Consider the following 24,896-nt stretch of genomic DNA (forward strand, 5'->3'; position numbering starts at 1 on the left):
TTATCTCTAAAGTCTAATAAACAACAACAAATTCGAATGCTTATTGGGCCAAACTTAACCTAATAAAACAACAATAAATTCGGATATTTACTGGGCAAGATTTCATCTAACAAAATAACAACAAATTCGAATGGTTACGGGGCAAACTTAATCTAAAACCTTGATATATCTGGGACCTGGTATTACTTTGATTATGCTTACAACTAAAAGAAAACAAACCATAAACCTTAAATGTTTATTTGTCAAGTCTTAATCTAAACTTTTGTATCGTAATCATGATTAAGTTACTAAAATAAAACGACCGCAAAATCAAATGTTTATTTTCAAAGTGCAAAACTTAACTAAATTACGCAATATCTTCGGTCTTCTTCAACTTGAAGATCTTCCTTCGGCGGTGTGTAGAGCTTCGACGTGTCGAGCTTGCTCCAACGGTGTTTGCGGCTTCGGTGAGTTGTCCAGCGGCGTTGAGAGCTTCGGTGAGTCCCTCGTTGTCCAGCGGCGTTGAGGGCTTCGGTGAGTCCCTCGTTGTCCAGCGGCGTTGAGAGCTTCGGTGAGTCCCTCTTGGTCCAACGGTGTTTAAGGCTTCGGTGAGTCCCTCCTGGTCCAACGGTGTTGAATGGTCCTGCAAATGGCTCAGTCATGGAGACCCGTACACCTATAGCACAACTGAATTAGTTCAACTCTTCAGGCACGCAGAACAATTGGTCGCAATATAATTTCATATTTAAAAAAAACGACCAGATGAGAGATACTACAAAATTCCCTTAAACAACAAGTAAAGCTTCTCAACCCTCTTCTGTTTCCTTTAATTTTAATCCCTTCTTCTTTTTTTTAAAGAAGCAAAAAAAAAAAAAACCCTTAAAGAAAGTAAACAAGAAATGAAAACTTAGAATCTGATGGCTTGTAGACTGAGGACATTGTGACGACAGACTCCTGTTGCTGGACGTCCGGCGTTGGTTTTCAGACGGGCCAGGACATCGGGCTTTTCTGCGTGTCACCTCTCCACTTCTTCCCTGGCAAGTTGTTGCTGTCTCCGCCTAGACTGGCTTCCAGACACATGGGAATGTGGGGGAGTTGGTTAGCGTCAGTGTGGCCTGCAGATAGTTCCTGGCAGTGACTCATGAGTCACGAGTCGTTCTAGTCTGAAAAATTCAAAGTAAAATCAGTTCTACAACTTCATCAGTCGGGAAGGGTTTTTTTTAGATACTGTTTAGATGACTGTTGATCCTCCTCTTAACCAACATCCATCAGCCCAGGATTCGGAGTGATTTGAACGGGATGGTATACATCTACATTTGCAATCCTGTGATCGCACGCCGAGTGTTCCACATCTGGAACAGAACAAAAGAAATCTTCTTTGACATACACCACGTAGGTGTCCGAGGTTTCCACATCGCCAACAAACATTCTTCTCCACTGGAACTCGATCAGAGTTTTTAAGCAATACATCTTTGGAGTCAGAAAACTTGTTAGTTTGACGTCTGCGGAACTCTTCTACAGGACTCTGTAGACTCGTTTTTATCGGAAGGCGACTGCCTTTAGAAACGGAGGCTTGACATTGGCCTTTCCTCAACTTCTCGGTTGTTTGTTCAACACTTTTCTTCGGATTTACTTGTAAACTTTCGGCGGAGCTTCGGATCAACTTAGCATTCAATCGGATCTGTTGGGTTCGTAAATCAATCTGGAAGTCATGTTTGCCCAGAATATCCATACCAATAATCATATCCGAAACTAAGTCTTTTAGACTGTGGAAAACTTCATTCAGAGACTGCTCTCCTACTTGGATTTTCATCCTAAATGCTGTGCTAATGGACTCCGTGGCACCATTAGCAAGTCTCGCTCCTTTTACCGCGGGTTTGACAGGAATTGCCTTGGAAGTTTGGCACTGTTCTGTCAATTTCTTTCCAATATAGGAATGGGCAGCTCCAGTATCCAGGAGTGCCAAATAGTTGGTGTTTCTGTAGCAAATCTTCACAACAGAACGGACTTCTTGACGTACGATTTGTGGTAATTCTTTGACGATCTCGGTTGGTGAATAATGTTGTTCCTGGGATATTTCTGTGCAGTTTGGTTCCCGCTTTCTTGGGCTCACACATGGACAATTCCTAGAAAGGACACCTGTCTTTTTGCATCGGGAACAAAAGATTTTGGGCTCGGATGTGCACTGTCTGCGGAAGTGTCCTGTCTGTCCACATCTCCAACAGATTGCTTCTGAAGTCTGTTTTGCAGAGTTCGGCGCTCTATACGGATATCTTGAAACACGGGGAGTAACAGACACATGTCTCTGTTTACTCTGAGACGGCGATTGGCTCTGGATAACCATCAGGTTGCTCCTGGCTCCAGCATGCTCATTTTCCAGCCTGTCTCGCCGAGGCGTATTATTCGGTCGGACTTCGACATCGAACGGTGCATAAGTACGGGACGATCGCTGCAGTTCCTGATTAAGCAGTTCAAATTCCTTGGTTATTCTTGAGAACGATGAAATATCGTGAAAATCTCCTCCTCGGACATACTGACGAAATTCAGGTAACAAATTTCTGTACAACCACTGCAATTCTTGATTCGGAGAGATGCTGCCATGTCTGCGGATCAACGTTTGAAGATCAGTGATGTACGCCGTGACAGACTCGTTATGTCTTTGCACTCGACGACTTATCTTCGCCTCCAGGTCCACCTCATAATTCACTGGATAATAAAAAATTTTAAATTCTTTAGTAAATTCTTCCCAGGTCCTGTAATTTACTCGGTTATTGCGGTACCAGAGCGCAGCTTCTCCCTGCAAAACCTCTGGCAAATGTGGCAATAAGTGATCCGGATGTATACTCTGTGCAATACAAATTTCTTCCAGTCTTTCTAAGAACGTTACAGGGTCCGAGCGACCATTAAATGTCACTCCCCATTTGTAAACTTGTATTGGACCAGTGTTAAAACTACCTGATATACCTGGATTCATCGGCAGAGGGACAGGCAGCGAAGTAGAAGTATAGACCACCGGAGAAGACATTTCGGATTTTACACGTCCAGCGATGTATCCACTCGAGGTTGCTGTCACTGTAGTTGTCACTGTAGTAGTGGTCAGGGTGGCTATAGAGCTCACTGTCGGTACCACAGCACTATTTCCATGAAATCCAAAAGGCTGTGTGACAGGCTGAGGACTCGCCTGTCCTTCTCTAATGAATCTCACTATTCCTCAACGGTCCCGGTACTATCCAATCCAAAACGCAACAGTTGTGCAGCCAGTTCAGACTTCTTCAGGGAATAAATCCACCCTGTCCTGAAATCAGATTCAGCACTCGTGCCAGACGGCGCCAGGTTCAAACCTGTATGTGACAGCGACGGTACGGCGTCGTTCCCTTCAACGGAAGCACCGATCGACAAAAAATCTTCCTCAGTTTCCATATCGCTCTAGATTTCACTAGTCTTTTAACTCATAAACACTGAGACTTTACTGTCTCTAGAGGTACTTATGCTCGACGGTTGTTACTTTCTTTTCACCTCCTCTCACACTGTTTCAATAGCTTTCTTGCTTTTACTAGCTTTACCCGGTTTTCCTGGTATTTTTGACGGTTTCAATTTTCAAAACAATCAAGTCCCTATGCTGGGGCGCCAATTTTGTAAGAGTCTCAATTTATTTTTCTTTGGTTCAGTGAAAAATAAATAGCCTTACTGGCGTACAGTAGTAAACTTAAATCTCTCGGGCGCCACCTCTGTTATTTATAGTGGAAGAGGTCCACATTTCGCCAATACGGGTAGCTTTTATACAGTGGAGATACCAGGGAGTGATGAAATGAAAAGAAATAAAACACACAGTTAACTATAACATAACATTAAGGCTTTATTTAATTATTTAACTATATGCTAAATACCCCAGGAAGTTTCACGACTTTAAATTGTAATGAAAGAGAAAGAAAATTTATAATTAAAGACTCGTAAAATAAAATTTACAACAACAATCGAGCACCTCTAGAGTTTTGACCGTATAATCTCGATATGCAACTCACTGTCCGATTTAATCACGCGAATTCAAAGCGCGTTTTTGACATGACGTTCTAGTAAATAAAACGACGCGAGTTTCTAACCGGCGTCTAACTTAACGGCGTCCTAGTAAACACAGACATGTACGTACCGGGCGATATACTATTTTATAACCCGACTTTCTAAACGTCGGCGACGTCGTTACAGACGTCCCGGGATAAACAAACGCGAGCCCTGGATCGTTCGCAGCAGAACGAAACGGCGTCCTGTGGGATAATTACGCACCCGAGCCCTGAATCGTGCGCAGTAGAACGAAACGGCGTCCTGTGGGATAGATACGCACGCGAGCCCTGAATCGGTCGCAGTAGGACGAAACGGAGTCCTGTGGGATAGGTACGCACGCGAGCCCTGGATCGTGCGCAGTAGAACGAAACGGCGTCTCGGTTAGTCGCCTGGATAAGCGCAGTCCACACCGCCCGGTCAGGACCACCTCGGGATGTCGGCGAGATCCCACGGCGCTCCTGATGAGAATACGGGAACTACAGAACCAGTCTCGGGATGGACGAGATCCTGCCTTAGCTCCAAGGATATTCGCGCCCGTATATTTGTTGTACTACCTTAACCGCTATCTGTCTCCCTTTTAACCAAAAGAAATCGGTCTTCGCGTCCACGGGATCCGGACAAAATGCCTCAACCTTGCATGTATTTTTACTTCTATAGTAGGACAGTTGACACCTTGAGCGGATACAAGTCTGGTTAAATTTTACGTACGCGCGTTTCGGAACAAGATGCCTCTACCTTGCACGTATTTTTACTTCTACAGTAGGACACGAGACACCTGGAGCGAATTTAACTATCTCTATCTCCCTTATTCTATAACGCGTTAAGGCAGTAAAACAAACCGTATTAACAATAAAAAGAAAACGACCTACTCTCGATCACTTTGGCGGCTGGACTTACCTTCTTCAGAGCGGCAACGGCGGCTGGCAGCAGGGTACTTGGCAGGGCACTCCGGGCTCGAACTTCACTGTTCACGTGCGATCACACCACTGACTACCTGGCGCTCTCGCTGCCAGGGTATACTCAAAACGACCCTCCCCTCCACTCGACCGGTACTGGTAGGGCCAGCTTCTCGGCTGCCGTACCGAACTATAGCGAGTAACGCCGATCAAAACTCTATTACAATATGGTCATTAAATATCTAACGCATTTAATTCAACAGTAAGAACATTAATGAAGTTCATTACCATAATGAGTTAACAATAAAATACATTGCCTAACCTTGTTTACAGAAAAGGTCCCTATTATTTAAGTACAGTATACGGGGTGTCCCAGAAATGAGCCCCAAAATTTATGAACTTCATTACAGTTTCACAACGAGATCTATCGATTAAACATATTTTCAATATGGCGGCACTTCCGGAAATACCGGAAGTTGACAGCAACTTTCTTATTTTAAATGGCTGCCCCCATTTTTCATTATGTACTTACAATTACAATTCTCTATAAAATTTTTGACTGTTTGAATTTTGTTATTAAACACTCTCTATCTAACATTAACCGTTTTTGAGAAAAAAAATATTTAAAATTTTTGAACGAAAAAAACTGCCTGTCCAAAATATGTGTACAGCCTAAACGTCAAATTTAGTGATTACCACAGACACTGTGCCATAAAGAAAAAACATGTGGCTATATATTTCATAAATTAAATTGTTCGAATATCTTATAATAATGGCCGCAGCTGTCATAGAATTGAACGACTAAAATATTATCATAAATCATTTTTTTCAAATGTAAACCCACTTTTTTTATTTCACTAGTGAAAAGGCTTTTCAATTCGTTACTTTTTAACTATACATGTTCCTATACCTAAAATAAATTGTTCTTGAGTTATTTAAGATTTAGTTTTAAAGCGTATATTTTTCTTGATTTTAACCAGTAGCCAATGACTTTAAACGTCAAGTGATATAAAATAATGGATCTGGCCATGTCATATTGTGAATGATATAGTGACGCTTTGTTCAAAAAGCAGCATCATTTTCGAGCCAACTTTGCGCTGTTTTCTTTTTCAATTATACGGAATATTAATAATATCACCTATGAGATATCAGTAAAGAGCGAAAATACGAGATATATTTTTATACATACACTTTTTAAACTCTTAAGGCAGGCAGTATTTATACTATAGGAAATTCAAATAACTCGTTTTCTGACAGATGGAAATAAATTGTCTGGCCGTTTGACACTTAATGTCATGAAGCTAGATAAAATCAAGAAAAATATACGTTTTCAAACTCAATCTTAAATAACTTAAAAACGATTTATTTTAGGTATAGGAACATGTATACTTAAAAAGTAACGAATTGAAAAACTATTTCATTAGTGAAATAAAAAAAACTGGGTTTTCATTTGAAAAAAATGATTTATTATAATCTTTTAATCATTTTAATTATCATTAATCATTAATCATTTAATTATTAACTCAATTCCATGACAGCTACCGCTATTATATGACATTTGGACAATTTAGTTTTTGAGATAGATAGCCACATGTCTTCTCTTTATGTCAGTGGCTGTGGAAATCACTAAATTTGACTTTTAGGCTATACAATTTTTTTTGACAGGTAGTTTTTTTCGTCCAAAAATTTTAAATAATGTTTTTCTCAAAAACGGTTGATGTTACATAAACAGTATTTAACAACAATATTCATAGAATTTTACAGGGAATTTAAGTATGTAATAAAAAATGGACACCCATTTAAAATAGGAAGGTTGCTGTCAACTTCCGGTATTTCCGGAAATGCCGCCATATTGAAAATATGTTTAATCGATAGATCTCGTTATAAAACAATGATGTGCCAAAAATCTCCGATCTAAATATTGTGGTTCTCTAGAAACTTCTAATGCACGCTCAGCCTGGGACACCCTGTATTTCACTCAATGCAACTATATGGCTATAATTTGAAACCATTATGTAGGAGAAATGTAGGAAAAAATCATACTTACTGAAGAGAGCCCTATATGCGGTAAACGACTTTTTTGTTGCTGTTTAATCATGAACAATTTTGAATTTTAAAATTTTGATCGTCTCACACACTGGTTAAAGGTCTAGTATTTAATATTTTATAACTCTTGATTTTGTGATATATTACATGATTTTATCCATTTACAGTTTTCCTTTTATAAAATTTTCTAGGTACGCTTGTGTTCTGCAATGTCCATATATGTTTTAGTTGTAATTTTATGACGTAATTTTTTTTGAATTGATTTGTATTGTATGAGATTTTTTTTATTATTTGTATATTTGTTTTTGTGCTTTTTTGTTTTGTGAATGCTTTGTCGATGAAGCTGTTTTGGCTTTTTGTACAATAAAGCATTGTTTTTTTTTAGGGTAAAAAATGTACACGTATTGCCAAAATGTCATTTTATACAAGACTGACGGTGACTGCCGACGACTGCCAGTGACTGCCGACGACTGCCAGTGACTGCCAGTGACTGCCGACGACTGCCAGTGATTGCCGACGACTGCCAGTGACTGCCGACGACTGCCAGCGACTGCCAACGACTGCCGGCTCAGCGGTATCTTAAGTTCCGGGCCTTTGTCGACCCTTAACATGTATTATTTATCAACACGTGTACAGGGTCGGTCAAATTTTACGGCTTTTAAAAGGTACCCTTTTCTGTAGGAGATAGACGAAAACAAGTATCGGTGTCTGGAGCTCAATTTTTATCAAAAACATGACGGTGAAAAAATTATGACTAAATCACCACAATTGTTTAAGACACTGTTATATTTTGCTGTGTAACACCAAAGGTTCCAACCTCGTCTTAACCCCTTCATGTCAGGATGTCTGAGGCAAATAATGTGGACAAACTCCTTGATGCAAACAGACAGCAAAATTAAAATTTATAAGACATCAGACCAAAAATAATATATGGCATAGAAATTCGAGAGGAAACAAACAAAACCAAAAGCATATTAAGGGTTGCTGGAATGAAGAACCTAAGAACCATAATGAGGAAGACTAGAAGAAACTTACAATTATTATAAAAGACTAGTGAAATACAAATATCAGACATCAGTGTGGAATACAGAACGTAGTGAGATGGGATAGTCAAAGAAAAAAACAATAGTTCACACACGTAAAACACGTATAACTCTTGAACGGAAATCCATGGAAAGAGACAGCCTCTCCAAAAAGATGAAAAGACAGTTGGCAGTCCTTCTCCCAAAAAAATCCTACATAGGCAACCTGAAAATTAACAGGTTGACTAGATCTCAAATAAGTAGAAGAAGAAATAATGATTGTAGATATTAGTATATTAAGTAACCATTCTTCTGATAACTATAACTGACGTTTCGGGAAAACAACGCAATTTTACAAATTTAATTAATAGCCCAGCTCACTACAGGGCAATTTGTAACAAAATCAACCCCCTACACCCTCCAAACCCATACACGTGAATCTAGAGAGCCTTTTAAAGCCCTTAAAGCACATACGTGGGTCGCTCGGAGAGCGTTTGGCTGTTGAACTGCGGTTTATCGGGCCGACGATCCTCTTACAAACGTGAGAAAGGGCCGCCAGAGGGGGCGACAAACGCGGCCTCTTAATCCCTCTTTTATTGCTAGTGAACAGAGTAGCGTTCGAAAGGTTGGGTAATTTGGGGGTTGCCGGAAGTTAAGTAGTGGAATTGTGCGATCGTAATGTTGCGTGAGGCGTTACTAAATATATGATTCTTTTGAATTTTCTATGGACTTAAATATCCATAGCTAACTATCCTGCAGTACGTTGCAGCAATAAAAAGTAAATAAGTTAGAAGTATTTGGCGTTATTTAAACCAAACCAAACCAAACGAATATTTATAAAACCTTTTGCATTGTATTGTTAATAAGATATATTACAAAGTTACCCATTTAAATTCGTTGTTTTCACTTTAATATTTAAATAAACACACATACAGGGTGGGTCAATGGAAACTTTCCACCCCAATTTTTCTCGTTTGAAATTAAAATTTGGAAAAACGCTCAGCACGTCGATTTAGTTTTCAAGGGGGAAAAGAAAATATCATAAAATCACTTTCACACCTATAACCCCCAAGGCGGGGGCGGCGCCATCCCTAAATTCTTAAATGGAAAAAGGGGCCGAGTGATACCTCATGTGAAAGGTCTTTCAATTCCTTTTATAATGATATAGATATCATGTACTTTCGATCAGTAGTTTTAGAGATTTATTGATTTAAAGTAGATTTTAATTTATCGGCTAAGTGGTGAAAAAATCGGATTTATTTTTTTTGTCTCTCTGTATGTATTTTTTTGGCAAACTATGTATACTAAAAATTTTAACTAATCAACCTGCATCGATCCACGCCCAAAAATCTTTCAATTCGGAATAAGTGAAAAAGGATCAATTTTGGACGGAAAATTTTTTAGAAATTTTAAAAAATAAAAAAAAATTAAGCTTTTTTATTTAAAAGCTTAATTTTTAGTATACATAGTTTGCCAAAAAATACATACAGAGAGAGAAAAATAAATAAAAACCGATTTTTTCACCACGCTGATAAATTAAAATCTACTTTAAATCAATAAATCTCTAAAACTACTGAACGAAAGTAGATGATATTTTATATCATTAAAAAGGGAATTGAAAGACCTTTAACATGAGGTATCACTCAGCCCCCCTTTCCATTTAAGAATTTAGGGGTGGCGCCACCCCCGTCTTGGGGGTTATAGGTGTGAAAGTGATTTAATGATATTTTCTTTTCCCCCTTGAAAACTAAATCGACATGTCCGAGAGTTTTTCCAAATTTTAATTTTTAACGAGAAAAATTGGGGTGGAAAATTTCCATTGACCCATCCTGTATACAAATGCATACATACAAGATGACTCCGAAAAAGCTTTGTATCAGGATTCCTGTTTGAGATTTTCACTCCAAACCAAACAAACAAAATATGTGTTTAATAGTAGTTTACATTTCACAAATATATTTATAGATATACAGGGTGAGTCAAATATATTTTTACACTTAAATTTTACTTTTTCAAATTAAATGCTTTATAATTTGTGCAGTGAATTTGCTACAAAATTCCGGTTCCAAAAATACTTTAATACCATAGAATATACTGAGTGGTTTTTGAATTTTGACCACGTCCATGAATACGTCAATCTAGACGTCCAGGAACCTTCGTATGAAAACTTCTAATCGAGACGATGGACTTATTGTAAGTTTATCGCTAAGAAACCGCCGTTTGCCAGCTTTTCAAACTTATAACGAATTGCACCTAAGGAACGTACATATTTACTTACGGACTATAAGAAGAAGACTAAATGAAGCAAATCTTATGTCAAGAAGGCCTGCTTAGGTACCAGAAGAAGGCATGGTTTTAAGTAACAAAGGCATGGTTTTAATGTAAAAATTACGAAAAAATGTTAGTGTCTTCTTCAAAAACGAATATCTCCAACAAAAATAAAGCTTATATGGTGAACCAAAAAATTTTCTTACTGTTTTAACATATTCCACAGAGTGTTTTAAACTTTTACCAATACATCAATATTTTTTCCCTCGTATAATTAACAGATGGGGAGCTTCACTTTAAATTTAGAGAGAGATACTAAAAAGTCAGATAATTTGGCTACATACTGCTTAAAAATCATCAAAATCGGCCCACTAGAACAAAATATATTTAACTTTAAAATACCTCAAAGTCCATTTTTCGTGCCGATGCCGCGGTGAATGTATTTCAAAAAATATACATTTTAGTCATATACTTTTCTAATAAAACTCGCCTTTATTTTTTTACTAGAATCCGAAAATCAATTAATATATAGGGTGTTCCATTACAAAAAACACAACTTTGATGTGTAACTTTTTTTAGAGACACCCTGTAGAACTCTATATAATTTTAGAAAATGCTATAATTGACTTACATAATCTCACAAAATTTTACTTGACTACAAACTGTTGTTCTCCTTGCAAAAACCACTCTGTATAATTAATTTTATAAAATAAAATTTTAATGATTAGAATATAATTAGAATAGATTATGCATTAGATTCCTTTATTTCAACATATTTATTTAGAAAAAAATTAAAAATCTAAAAATAAATAAAGAAATAACTAAGAATTTATTAAAATTACGAAAATTAAAAATGCAACGAAAATAAATTGGTAAACATTTTAGTATTTTATCTATAAAACAAACTACAGAAGGTTTCACATTAATATATTCACAGTAATTGAATTCCGAGGTAAAAGTATCTGGATACTTTACTAGTGCGACAGGGATTGACATTAATTATGGCTCGAACACACTGACGACCAGGTCGCACCGGCCAGGCCGCTGCTTCCTCTAACCAAACCAAATGATACCTCGCACACTAACGTCCTGGCCATCCGTTGGTCGTTGCGACCAGTAGACTGCACTAAAATATTATAATTTTCTGCCGCTTGTTGCCGGTTTTCTTCCAAATTAATAATTTTTCAGATGAAATAACTCAAAAGCAATGCACAATATTTTATTTTCTATAAGATATAGTGTTTTAGTGTAGTTTTTGCACACGTGCAGAAAATCCAAAGAAATAGTATACAGACTGGATCAAAGGAAAACTTAAATCTAGTCCCTTTTTTTTCAGGGGTCGATTCTATTAAAAATTCAAAACATTTTTATATGACATACTCTATTTATGGTTGGTATGAAACCTGTTATTATACCTTCAAGTTTCGATGTTAAAAAATAAAAAAATCATATTTAAAGTTTTCCTTCAACCACTTGTTTTTTTTATTAAATTATTATTTTTAGTTGTGTTGTAGTCATGTACAAGGAGGACAACTGTATTTAAAATATTATACCGTATAATCGAATAAAAATGGCGTCAGCGATGGCTATGAAATGAAGATCGCTATCATTTTATATGTAAAATTGTATTGGAAATGTCATCGATCGTCATTTCCAAACCAACTGGACGCCATTTTTTTTCGAACATATGGTATTTAATTTAACGTTTTTCAAACAGGGTTCATTAGACTATATTTATACTAGTTACATTATTTAAAAAAAATAAGAGTAAAAGTAACTTAAACATTCATAAAAATAGAAATATTTACTGTTGTAGATTCTCAGTAACAATAAAAAAGGGGAATTCGTGCGCGCTCGGTTCGTTCGGGCTAAAATGCCAAAGTCTGGACGCGCCTTTAGGAACAATACTGTTTTTGTCCTTTATTGATATAATGCTGAAAATCTCACGAATTACATGTCTCACTCTACACATATTAAAGTACATAGACGTAGGATGTAGAATATTCTATTATGTAACGACTGATAGCAGGTATCGCGGATTTGAAAAACATGGAAATAACGACGTTATCGTGTAGTCGTGGTTGGAGATTTTACTTACTCCATTTACCACACCAGTATTTATTAACGAAAAATCAAAGAATATTTTAAATGCATTATTTAATATTAGAACATTTAATAAGCTCATGAATAGCAACTTCGCTTTTTAGTTAAATCGGATATTTTAACATTTCTGAAACAATATTTTCTAATTGGTAAAACGTAAAAATCGTTAGATCTGACAACTCTGTTGAAACTGGTCGTTCATCTGCTATAAACGCAATACATCCGGCCAGCCGACGGCGACGGCCAGGCAGGGCCAGTCAACTGAGATATACGACCTTGAACTATCTTTTTTTGGGGTAGTAATTTCCTGGGGCGCTAGATGGCGTATTTTTATTTTAATTTTTCTAGTTGCCTAACAATTGCGTACAAAATTGTTTTTATAGTTGCCTAAATAGGCCTATTAATTATGTTCTGTCATTGTTCTGTTTCCGGCTTCCTCCTTCCTCTTCAGTTGTGTTTTGCCATTGAACGCGGATGTGCGTTTCGCTGTTTTCTGGTTGTTTGGCTGTGTTTTTTTGCAATCTTCATTTTACAATCGTGATTTTGTATTTTTGAATTTTTTTTAACTTTGTTTTGTGTTTGATTTTTAAGATCTTTATTAAAGGTAAGGTCTAAGTTAAAGGTCTTTGATTTATCGAACAATTTTACTTAATAATCCGAGAAAGTGAAGTGAGGTAACCTAACCAAGTCCAAATATTCGTGAATTTTATTTTTTAACAATGTAAATATTTACAACGCCATATATTTTTACAAAAAAAAATTGATCAACTCCATATCTTTGTACATAAACTCCACAATGTGATATTACACAATTGTTCAAGTCCATATGTAAAAAATACACGTAAATAAAACATTGTTTCTAATGGTTTACTAGTGCGACAGGGATTGACATTAATTATGGCTCGAATTGATGACCAGGTCGCACCCTACAGCTGCTACTTAACCAAACCAAATGGATACCTCGCACTAACGTCCGGGCCATCCGATGCCGCTAATTCAGTAGACTGCAATTGGGAATATTATAATTTTCTGCCGCTTGTCGGTTTTCTTCCAAATTAATAATTTTTCAGATGAAATAACTCAAAAGCAATGCACAATATTTTATTTTCTATAAGATATAGTGTTTTAGTGTAGTTTTTGCACACGTGCAGAAACTAAAGAAATAGTATACAGACTGGATCAAAGGAAAACTTAAATCTAGTCCCTTTTTTCTTAGGTCGATTCTATTAAAAATTCAAACATTTTTATAAGGACATACTCAATTATGGTTGCATGAAACCTAAGCTTATTATGGGCATTCTCTTAAGTTTTGATATGTTAAAAAATAAAAAATCATAAAAGTTTTCCTTCAACCACTTGTTTTTTTATTAAATTATTATTTTTAGTTGTGTTGTAGTCATGTGTACAAGGAGGACAACTGTATTTAAAATATTATACCGTCATAATCGAATAAAATGGCGTCAGCGATGGCTATGAAATGAAGATCGCTATCATTTTATATGTAAATTGTATTGGAAATGTCATCGATCGTCATTTCCAAACCAACTGACGCCATTTTTTCGAACATATGGTATTTAATTTAACGTTTTTCAAACAGGGTTCATTAGACTATATTTATACTAGTTACATTATTTAAAAAAAATAAGAGTAAAAGTAACTTAAACATTCATAAAAAATAGAAATATTTACTGTTGTAGATTCTCAGTAACAATAAAAGGGGAATTCGTGCGCGCTCGGTTCGTTCGGGCTAAAATGCCAAAGTCTGACGCGCCTTTAGGAACAATACTGTTTTTGTCCTTTATTGATATAATGCTGAAAATCTCACGAATTACATGTCTCACTCTACACATATTAAATTACATAGACGTAGGATATAGAATATTCTATTATGAAACGACTGATAGCAGGCATCGCGGATTTGAAAAACATGGAAATAACGACATTATCGTGTAGTCGGGGTTGGAGATTTTACTTACTCCATTTACCACACCAGTATTTATTAACGAAAAATCCAAGAATATTTTAAATGCATTATTTAATATTAGAACATTTAATAAGCTCATGAATAGCAACTTCGCTTTTTAGTTAAATCGGATATTTTAACATTTCTGAAACTTAATTCTTTCTGAAACAATATTTTCTAATTGGTAAAACGTAAAAAATCGTTAGATCTGACAACACTGTTGAAACTGGTCGTTCATCTGGCCGCAGCTATAAACGCAATACATCCGGCCAGCCGATGGCCAGGTCCTTGCGACCTGGTCATCAGTGAGTTAGAGCCCTTAGATATAATATTCCGATGAGTAGTGAACGAAAAGATAAAGCTCCGCGGTAGAATAAATTAGATGAAAGATGACATCACGCGTGGATTATGCGTAACTTGCTAAAAATGCTATACCAGTCCAGTCTTTTAAGTGACGAACATATTTTTCCCAACAATTATTCCATTACTAAATATACAAGGAAATAAAAAAAAACACAGCTGGTGCATTGCCGCTCACAGTTGTGCCGATAAGGCCCAAACTTGAGATAAGATCTTAAAAGCCCTTTCGTTACCGAGAAGCCTTCTCCAATTTCACTTTTAAATAAATTCAGAGACAATTACTTAAAACTCCCGATATACATACAGGTCCGATTGCATATCAAAGCAAAAAAGAGTAGCAGATACACAGTAAGAGAAAAAGAGAAACAGACAGAGATATTGTCAAATTTAAATTCGAAATCCCCCAGCTTGACTGTGTAGGGGTGGCGAAAATGGGGTGAGGGAGGGGGTGTTCGAAAAGGGGTCGAAATCGTGAAAGGGATCGAGATCTGTTTGACGATAAGATGATTGGGGCTCGTGTTTTACATTGTTATTCATGGACTGGGACGCTGGAGCGGGCCCAGCACGGTAAACAGATCCGGTTACAGGGGCGGATTTAGGGAGGGTGCGGGAGGTTGAGGGGGGTGAGCCTGGCTAATTGAGATGTTTCTTTTTAATGCTTTTATTGATTCGTTTAGATAAGTATTATTCAGCCATATTACGAATTAAATATGCAGTTGAAGAAGATTAATATTGTTAAGGTCAAGGTGTATTACTGGTTGCATAACCGCAACGGTGCATTGAGGAACCTGGCGAATTCGACAGAAAGTAAAAGAAAATTACAGAATTCTTTAGAAAATTCCAGAGACCATCGCCAGTAGGTATATAAGGCCCGCGCTTTGACATTTGGAGCAGTCTGAAGATAGTCTGAAGTTTGAAGTTTGCTAATACCGCGAAATACCGTTAGAGTAATAGTAGTTGCATAAATTGTGTTGTAAATAGTATAAGTTGTGTGTGCAGAGTGAGACAAATAAATTCGTTAAGTATTTTATCGTGAGTTTAAATAGTGGACCCACGAAATCCGTAACAACATCATTGGTCTGCAAAAAAATCTCGAGCCTTGGCACCATCTTGAGATTCTTATTCGAACCTCCTTAGTCCCAACATTTCTAAAACTAAAGCTTTGTCGTATAAAAACTCGCTGCAATTGTTGAGAAAAAAAAATATTTAAAATTTTTGGACGAAAAAAACTACCTGTCAAAAAAAAATTAAATAAATGATCAATTAAATGGATATTTGAGGTGAATTTGCATTGTGAGACCTGGTTGAGTAAGCCCCAGAAATAAGCGATTTTTCACACTGATTGTCATTTCGCAGCCATCTTTCACGGCGTTTTTTTTCTAGAACATACGGTATATTACTACTTATAAAACAAATATCGTCAAATCAATTTCAGCCAATCATCAACCTAATCCAAGCGTATTGAAATATCGAAAGAAAGTATTAGATTTAATCCACCACACACGAGTCGACGATATCACATTGGCATTAATTTAATACGATGATTGAGATTTAATGAGAGCACGAAACGATAAAAAAATCCATTACCGACAAACGGGGCCGTCATTAGTATTATTGGAGCCCATTTTTTCTAATATTATTATTATTTTGATACGGATTAATTTCGGAATTCTCCGATAACGATTATTAATTTTGTATTAGGGTCCGGGCTAGCTACCGGATTGCTTGAATTAATTAGCTGTCGGTTAAAACAGAAGCCGTGTCAGATACAAATTTATAATCAAAACAGTAATGCTTTTTATTTAAGTATGGCAGTGGCGTACCAATCTTTATTGATCTTTTTTTTTTTTACGATTTTCATGAGAGTTACCGTTACCGTAAGTACCTACTTAACTACTTTTTCTGCCTGTTTACTATAGAAGGCAAAACAGGTAAAGAAACATGAAAGAAGTTGGAAATGTGTTTTAATTTGTAGTTTGCTAAGTTGTATGATGATATAACTTCCATTTATTTTACTCCTGTATCAGAAATAATTACTACAGGCTAATTAATTTACATTTTTTACCTCGTGTATTTGTCTCATAAAACTTCCGATTTAAATTAAAAAATAAAATTGTAAATCATATTATTGCGGTCTGGTCGACTCTACGGACAGTGGATTTTTAAGAAACAAAATTCTAATATACTTAGTTTTTTATAGTAAAACTTATTATACTCAACTACTATTAAGACATAAAAACTCTGGCTTTTAATAATAAAAAGTCTATTATCTGATCAGTTGGTTGTTTTTTTAGTAAATATTATAAAAACTCTTCATTCGTCAACTAATCTTACTTTTATAATTTTTAAACTGATTTTTTTTGAAACAGTTTTGTCTCTTGACATTTATGCTTTTAACAAGTGACAATATAAAAAAATATTACCCTCTGAAATGGTACTCCTTTGTGAGAACTTAAAATATGATAAAAATATAAAAAATACATTCTTAAATTTTTATAAAAGGCAACAATGCATTCGAGAAAAAAACGAAGTCTGACAACGTCTATTACTCCTGTTAAAGGTCCGAGGCAGTCCGAGGTCACGGCGGCATTTACCAGCAAGATGAAATAAGAGCCACATCTGATATAATCTGTGGCAGCAATGTTTACAAAAAAATAATTATTTTATTTTGTAGATTTTCTTACAGTGACTAAATACCCATAGGACTTTTTTGGAGAGAGGAACATAGAACTAGAGTGAATAGGACTAAGCTCTCTGTTCATAATATTTTTACCTTTAATATTATTGATGCTCTATATGCATTTAGTTGTGTGTTATTGGGGACATGTTTAATTCATTTTAAATTATTGACATGAATATCTTTATCAGAAATGTAGTTCAAGACAAGATTAATGTTTCTCTGTGTATCTACCATATCTTAATTCAGCCATATTGTCTTTAATCTTTTTTTTTGAGAGGGAAAATTTTTTGGAAAAACACCGGCTTCATGTCTGACGGCAGTACTGGACTGTAGAAGTAAGCCTGAAAACAACCATGTCCAGTGAGTAGATGAGCGAGGTGGTAGTTAACCTCACAATGTTTTCTGTCAATCAACACCATTATGTTTGGTATGAAATGTTTAGTCCACTGAGCCACTTCACGCATGGCCTCCCACCTATTTTGCCAACTGTTCAGCGTCTTTTGTCTGCTCCTATTCCCATGGCCCCTTCTTCCACCTGTAGTTCGATTGGAGCTATTCCTGCAATAACCAGTACAGCCTCAGTAGATACAGTATGGAAAGCACAGCACACCCTGATAGCCATTCTTCTCAATACATGTTGGCACATGTCCCTATATTTGCGATAGCGCATAGCTCCACCCCGCACCAGTGCAGCGTAGAGCAACGTGGAAATTGCAACATTTGCAAGTAGTCTGTGTTTGCTCGATGAAGGTACTCTTTTGTTCGACATTAACCAACACAGTGATGTGACGGTCTTCTTCGCCTTTCTAGTAACATATTCGACATGTACATAGTACATGTAATACATTCTAGTCCCTCGGTCGAAAACAACACCAAGATATCTGATGGTCTCCCTGGTACTGATTTCCATATTTAGAACATCAACCCCAGCATGTCTAACCGCACTCCTGTCTGTGAGCAGTATTGCCTCACATTTCTCAAGTGCCAGTTCTAACCGTTTCTGCCTGGTCCACTCTGCTATCCTATTGATGGCAATTTGCCTTGATTGTCACTATGGTCTCCGTTGCAACTGTAACCACCACCGCGAGGTCGTCCGCGAAAACCATATTGTCTTAGTAGTTACTAACACACTAGTTACGTAAGTAAGTAAGTAGTCTATAATCTGAAAATGTTAATTAACCATCTTACCGTTCCAGACAATATTAGCATTTTTAATAACCAATATCATATTATCATATAATTTAGGCTAATAGTAAGTGAAAAATAATTATTAATGGTAAAAATATTAATAGTTAATTTCTTATACCACAATAGTGACAAAAATTACTTAAACTATCTCGAGTCATGTAGAATGTAGAATGTTTAGGAGGGGAGTTAATCAAGATTTTATAGATCTATTGTGTGTTCCCCTTTCTTGAGTTATAACGAGTTATAACTCATCACACAGTCTCAGGACTTTAACAAAAGTCAGTATCTGAGACGGCTCCACAGAGGCCAGCTCTCCATCCTTAACATCAGGCGTACCAAGGTTCAGGGCACGAATGGTCATCGCCTCGGTGCACTCAGTGATAAGGTGTTCTGGTGTTTCCCCATTTTCCCCACAAAATCTGCATTCGCCGTTGTTTCTCAGTTTCAGCCTACTGACGTGTTCGTTGAGGAGACAGTGTTCTGTTAGAAACCCCGTGACAATCCGAAGATTGTTTTTACTTAAATCAAGGAAAACCTTTGATTTTTCTCGGTCATAAGTTCTGAGGAACTTTTTCGAGTGTCTTAGACCGTTGGAGGACACCCATTCCAAGTTACGGATGGAGTCTTCCAGATTCTTCAGTTCCGCTTTCAGTTGGTTCCCGTTTGGAAAACAGAACGGTTCTGGTCCAGTTAGTGGAGTGTTCGCTTCTTTTCTAGCTAGATCATTTGCTTTTTCATTGCCTTCTATCCCTTGGTGAGCAGGCACCCAGAGTAGGAGGACTTTATTTTCTTTGCCTAATTTGTTGAGCTTCTCTAGGCATTCTTTGACCAACTTCTAATTGATGGTTACTGAGTTTATCGCGTTAAGTGCTGCTTGACTATCGGATAGGATGGCAATTTCCTGTTTTCGATAGTTCCTGTCTAAGATAAATTGTACGCATCTTTCGATAGCGCAAATTTCTGCCTGAAGGATACTGGGGTAGGTGCCCATTGGTTCGGAGTATTTAGTTTTCGGCCCAAATACTCCTATCCCTGTCCCTGCTTTGGTTTTGGAAGCATCAGTATACCACGTGATGGTATGGTCTATTATATGCTGAGTAAGCGTTTCTTTCTTCTAATCCTTTTTATTACTCAATACTACTGTGAGGTGTTTCTCAAAGTTGTAAATTCTTGGTATGTCATCCACTGGGAGTTGGAGAAATGGAATTTTCTTTTTGAGGGTGTTCCAAGCCCCTGACCTGAAAATTCTCCCAGTACTGTTTCCGTCAATGACCATTCTAATCATTGTCGCATTGGCATAACTACCGACGACAATATGCAGTGGTGTTAGGTCTAGAATGACCTCCATTGCTGCTGTTGGACACGTTCTCATGGCACCTGTGATGCAGATACATGCCAGTCTCTGTACTTTGCACAAGTTTTACCTTGCTGTACGTTGCTCTAGTTTTGTATACCAAGCAACTGCTCCATAAGTAATCATGGGTCTTACTATCATGGTATACATCCAGCGCATCCAAGCTTCTTTAGAAGGGCAGGAAAAATCCCATCTATTCCTGCTGTTTTATAAGGCTGAAAGGTGTCAATAGCCCATTTCAGTTTTTGTTCTGTTATTACTAGCTTGGCCGTCTCCCAGTCTTCCCTGCGAGGATTGTGGGGTTCGGTTGGAGCTACTTGCGTATCAATAAATATGCTACCTGGAAAGTGTGTAAGAAGTAGGAGATTAGCTCTCTCTTCATCTCCTTCCGTGTAGCTTCCGTCAGGTTTCTTAAGTGCCATGTTGGGGATGGGCCCACTCTTGGCCATAGCTTTGTGTAGCCTTTTTCGCAAAAGCATCTGAAGTCAGACCGCTTTGCCCTTCTAATCTCCTTATTATACACAATTAATCAATTAATTTCTCGGCGTAGAGCTGCCACCGTGACTCAATTTGTGTTTGTGTATGACCGTGAGTCATACACAAACACAAATTCAAAAATTTACTCTATTTACTCCTTAAGGAATTCTCCAACGGTCTAAGAAACTCAAATAAATTTCTCAGAATTTAAGTCCGAGAAAAATCAAAGCTTTTCCTTAATTGAAGTAAGAATAATCTTTGGCCTGCCGCGGGGTTTTAAACAGGGCACTGATGTCTCCTCAATGAACATCTAAATAGATTGAAGCTAAGAAACAACAACGAATGCAGATTTTGTGGCGAAAATGACGTAATACCAGAACACCTTATCACTGAGTGCACCGAGACGACAACCATTCCATAAACTTTTGTACGACTGATATCGGAGATGGAGAACTAACCTCTGTAAAACTGTCTCAGATACTGGCTTTTGTAAAAACTCTGATACTATTTGACTCAAGAAGGGGGGATAGATCTATAAGGTCGCGGTGATTAACTATCCCCCTGCAAACAATCTACAAATCTGAATTCAATTTAAATTCATATACTTATTTATTGAAAACAGTAACATCAATTAAGAATGATTAAATAAGTTAGAATTTCTTATTAGTTTGAATTATTTATTGCGAAAAAATAATTCCTTGAAAACGACATGAGACGGTAGATTAAACCCGTAATGAGATCAAAGCGACGTGATTATTAAAATACGATAGTGAACTATGGATAGAAGGAAACCCATTAATTTAAAGACATTTATACCTGCGAATAGTTTAAGCACGCCTCTGGTCACCCACTCGTCGGCCTTTCGAAACCTAACCATCACCTGCTTATCTTAAAAGGGTTTTAATATTTCGTATTAAATATGAGACGAAATATTTCGAAAGAAAGCGCATTATTTGATAACGCTCTGTATATCTTAAAAGCCAACGAGGTGCTTTATTAATACGTCGGTCGGATTATGTATGGTTAAAGAAATGTTGTTCCTCCACGTTGCGTCAAGTTGAATAAAATTATGATGACCCAATCGTAAGACAGCTTCGATTTATCTGTTTTTGTTTGAAAAATGAACTAAATAATATTAAAGGTTGATTCTCACTATACCTTCCGTTTCCATTCTGTATCCATTCCGTATTTTTTATTACACTATACATAAGCTTCCGTTCCGTATCAGTTTCATACTTTTTATTGTATAATTTATATCATTACAAAAGTTTTATTTCAAAAATTTGTATCTTATGAAAAGAATAATAGATTTAATAAAAAGATGAAAGAATAAATAAATATCAGCAAAATGTTGACAGAGCTGGTACAAATGTAAGAACTTGACAACGCTGTTTCCGATAGGTTTCAGTCCGTCCGCCAAAAAAATGTATGGAAGGAAAGGATATGGAACGGATAGTGTGCATTGTCCTATTCATTTACATGATATACTATTTTATGTAAACGGAAGGGAAACGGAAGATAGCTGATACGGAAGGTATAGTGAGAATCAACCTTAAAACGGATTTGTATGAGAGTACCAAGATACTAAGAAATAGCGATGTGTCGCTATTTGAGTAACGCGATTTCGGAGCGGTATTTTTTTGTAACGTCGTGTCGCGCTCCATAACGAGTCAGGAATCTGTTACTGAAGAACGACGATCATGGTAACGACAAAACTATAAATTATTTATAATTGGCAAACAAATTATTTATAATCGCTCTTGGAGTTAGCTCGAACCGCAGTAACCGCATAGCGCCGTGTTTAGCTCTAGCCGTCGCGTCACGCTCCTAGGGTCGCGATTTCGTCGGTCGCGAACAGTAGTAACTGGAACTAGTAAGTGCGTAGCGTCGCGCGATCTCGACCATTTCGTCTGTCGCGAAGAGATGTAACTGGAACTGAAACTGGTAACGACCTGCAAGCTAACGCTCCAGTGCCAGTAGTCGCGCGACTGCTGGAGCGCTTTTAGGGTCTAGTTTTTGTCGGTCGTGAACAGTAGTAACTGGAACTGGTAAGTACGTAGCGTCGCGTTTTCATCAGTCGCTGTACTAGTAATGTTTGATTGATAATAAATACACGTTAGGTACATTACATAGTTACAGGAAACACTTTTACAAAAATAAGAAAAAACAAAGAAGAAACATGATCAAAAAACAGGAAATTTGTAAAGCTACTTTCAAATTGGTTAAAAATATAATCCCAATTAGAGTTATAATCTGCAATGAAAGCGAATTACATTTTACTAACATACGGGAATAAAGTAAGACTTTATTTTGATATTTTATCTTGATTATTTGACATGAATATTTTACATCTGACTTTTCCACCGATAAGGAATATACGTAGATAAAAACATACACATATATAAATAAATTTAGCATATGGCGTAGGTATAAGGAATAATGATTCAATTATGTTACTTGAAATTAGGAATAGCCAGTTTAATTTAAAACTGGCTAAATTTTAAATTAAACTGGCTATTCCTCGAAGGTTACACAAGAATATTTAGTTTTAATCATTGTCTAACATTATTAATTACAATATAGTAAAAACATTTAAAACAGTGACTAACTAGCGGTCTACTATTTATCGGCTTATAATCCACGGTATTGCGCCTCATGAACAAAATATGCACAGAATTATTTAAAAATCGTCTAATTATTTATTATTTCTGGTTATGGTAAAGTAACATTTATACTGTAGTCTGTAGCAAAGTTTAGTTTACGAAGTTGGTTTTGTTTTTCTAGTTTTAATTGTCTAAATCCCTGCATAATAAATACTAGTTGAACGGATTTATATCAAACCATCCTGGGTGCTAATAAAACTATCGTTTGCAGATTTTTCTTAAGAACAATAAAAGAGCATTGCTTTTAAATAATGTGCGTGGACCATTCTTTTGTTGACATCGGGTCAATTAATAATTTTCACAAGCGGATATATTGATAATGTTATACCAGTATTACTCATTAAGCAATACTACCGTTATGTTAATCAATTAAAGCCGTAAACAAAATTTATCATATACAATTTTATATACTAATTCATTGTAATAATATTAAATCATAAAAATATTGTAATTATATTCCTGCAGTTTAAGTGAAAAGTTTTGTTTCTAAATATCTACTATACATATAATAAACGCGTGTTCAAATATTAATTCTGTGGAATATATATCAACATAACATAAAACATTTAGGAACGTCTAAGTTTACTTACTTCACTGAGATTTATAAAAAAAATCCTTTGCCTCCGGTACAGATACCGCCACATTTTGGAAATAGCTCAAAACAAAAGAAAATTGAACGAGGCAACAAAAAATGTCCAAAAAAACCCTCGCCCTCCTCACGAGTAGTTTTCATGCGTATTTAAGAATCGAAAGTAGGTTTGGTTTGCAAACCGAAGTGGGTCAAGACCACTGGAAATAAATCGAAATGTGTTCAAAGTTGGGCGACGAAATGCGACCTTGACATGTTTCGCATTGTTTCTGGCATAGTGTGTACGCTGTTTTTCATTCACAGAAAATCTAATGAAAGAAAACGCCTTGCGTATCCATTTTCTGATGGGTGTCAAATACTCGTCAGCGAGTAATGGCAGTAAGTAAGTAAGCATCTGACTGTATTTGACTGAACGGAAAATCTCTTCTTACCGACCGATATGAACCTGCTATAAAGGTATCCCAAGCAGCATTTGGACGGCGGGACAACGTTGTGTCATATGATCCCAATTCCAAACGCGACCAAACGTCGGGGAGCAAGTCGGCACAACCTCCCTATAGAGCACGTCCAAATGAAATTACGTTTTTACAAGGGAGATACATGAGAAACAAAATATGTTAAAGTGAACCTAAGTGTTCATCTAGTTCTAACATATACATATGAGATACACCCAACTGCAACGTTGTTTAAAATCCTAATTCACAGAAATACAAAACTATAATAATATGGCGTCTAAGTCGCGTTTTATCCTAAATTGGGATAATTATAGTAAAAATATTATTTTTATGATTTAGTTAGAGACATATGCCAGATGGCAGTAAAGGAAAACAAAACAAAATTATTTAAGTGTGGAGGATGTTTGAAGATCATAATTATTGAAACACTTTAACCAACTCTGTCACTCGTTACCCAAGGCAAAAAAGTTAAACGCAAACAACTTTATTGATAAATGTATTGTTTCTACTTTAAAAAATACTAATGGGCCTTAAAATTAAAGAAGTTTTAAAAAACTTCTTGATTTTTTTTTAGTAAAATGAGAATAATTTATTCGCAGTCGAAAAAAAAATTGTTTCCGCGTGTTGTTTAGGGTCAAATATTTCAAATTAATGTATTCAAAAAGCAGGAATTGCTATTTTAGGAACGAAACATTTTCTTATTCAACAACATGGCGGCTTTCACTTTGTTGTTTTGAAGATTAAGATGGAGTAGTTCGAGTAGTCGCATACTGGACTAATAAAGTCGGAGTTCA

At 36.4% G+C, this 24,896-nt stretch overlaps 1 protein-coding gene across 1 annotated transcript; it reads right to left on the reverse strand.

Annotated features, from left to right (window-relative positions):
• Window positions 1-17,866: 17,866 nt before the first annotated feature.
• On the reverse strand, window positions 17,867-18,286 carry LOC115890408. Its single transcript, XM_030910637.1, has one exon. The coding sequence runs from the start codon at window positions 18,284-18,286 to the stop codon at window positions 17,867-17,869; it is 420 nt and encodes a 139-aa protein (XP_030766497.1).
• Window positions 18,287-24,896: the final 6,610 nt, after the last annotated feature.

The sequence above is a fragment of the Sitophilus oryzae genome, unplaced genomic scaffold (assembly GCF_002938485.1).
Source record: "Sitophilus oryzae breed Bouriz unplaced genomic scaffold, Soryzae_2.0 scaffold_864_pilon_pilon, whole genome shotgun sequence".
NCBI classification, from domain to species: domain Eukaryota; kingdom Metazoa; phylum Arthropoda; class Insecta; order Coleoptera; family Curculionidae; genus Sitophilus; species Sitophilus oryzae.

Excerpts from the sequence above, each read along its gene's own strand:
- LOC115890408 (XM_030910637.1), bottom strand. The coding sequence starts at position 18,286 with ATGGAAATCAGTACCAGGGAGACCATCAGATATCTTGGTGTTGTTTTC.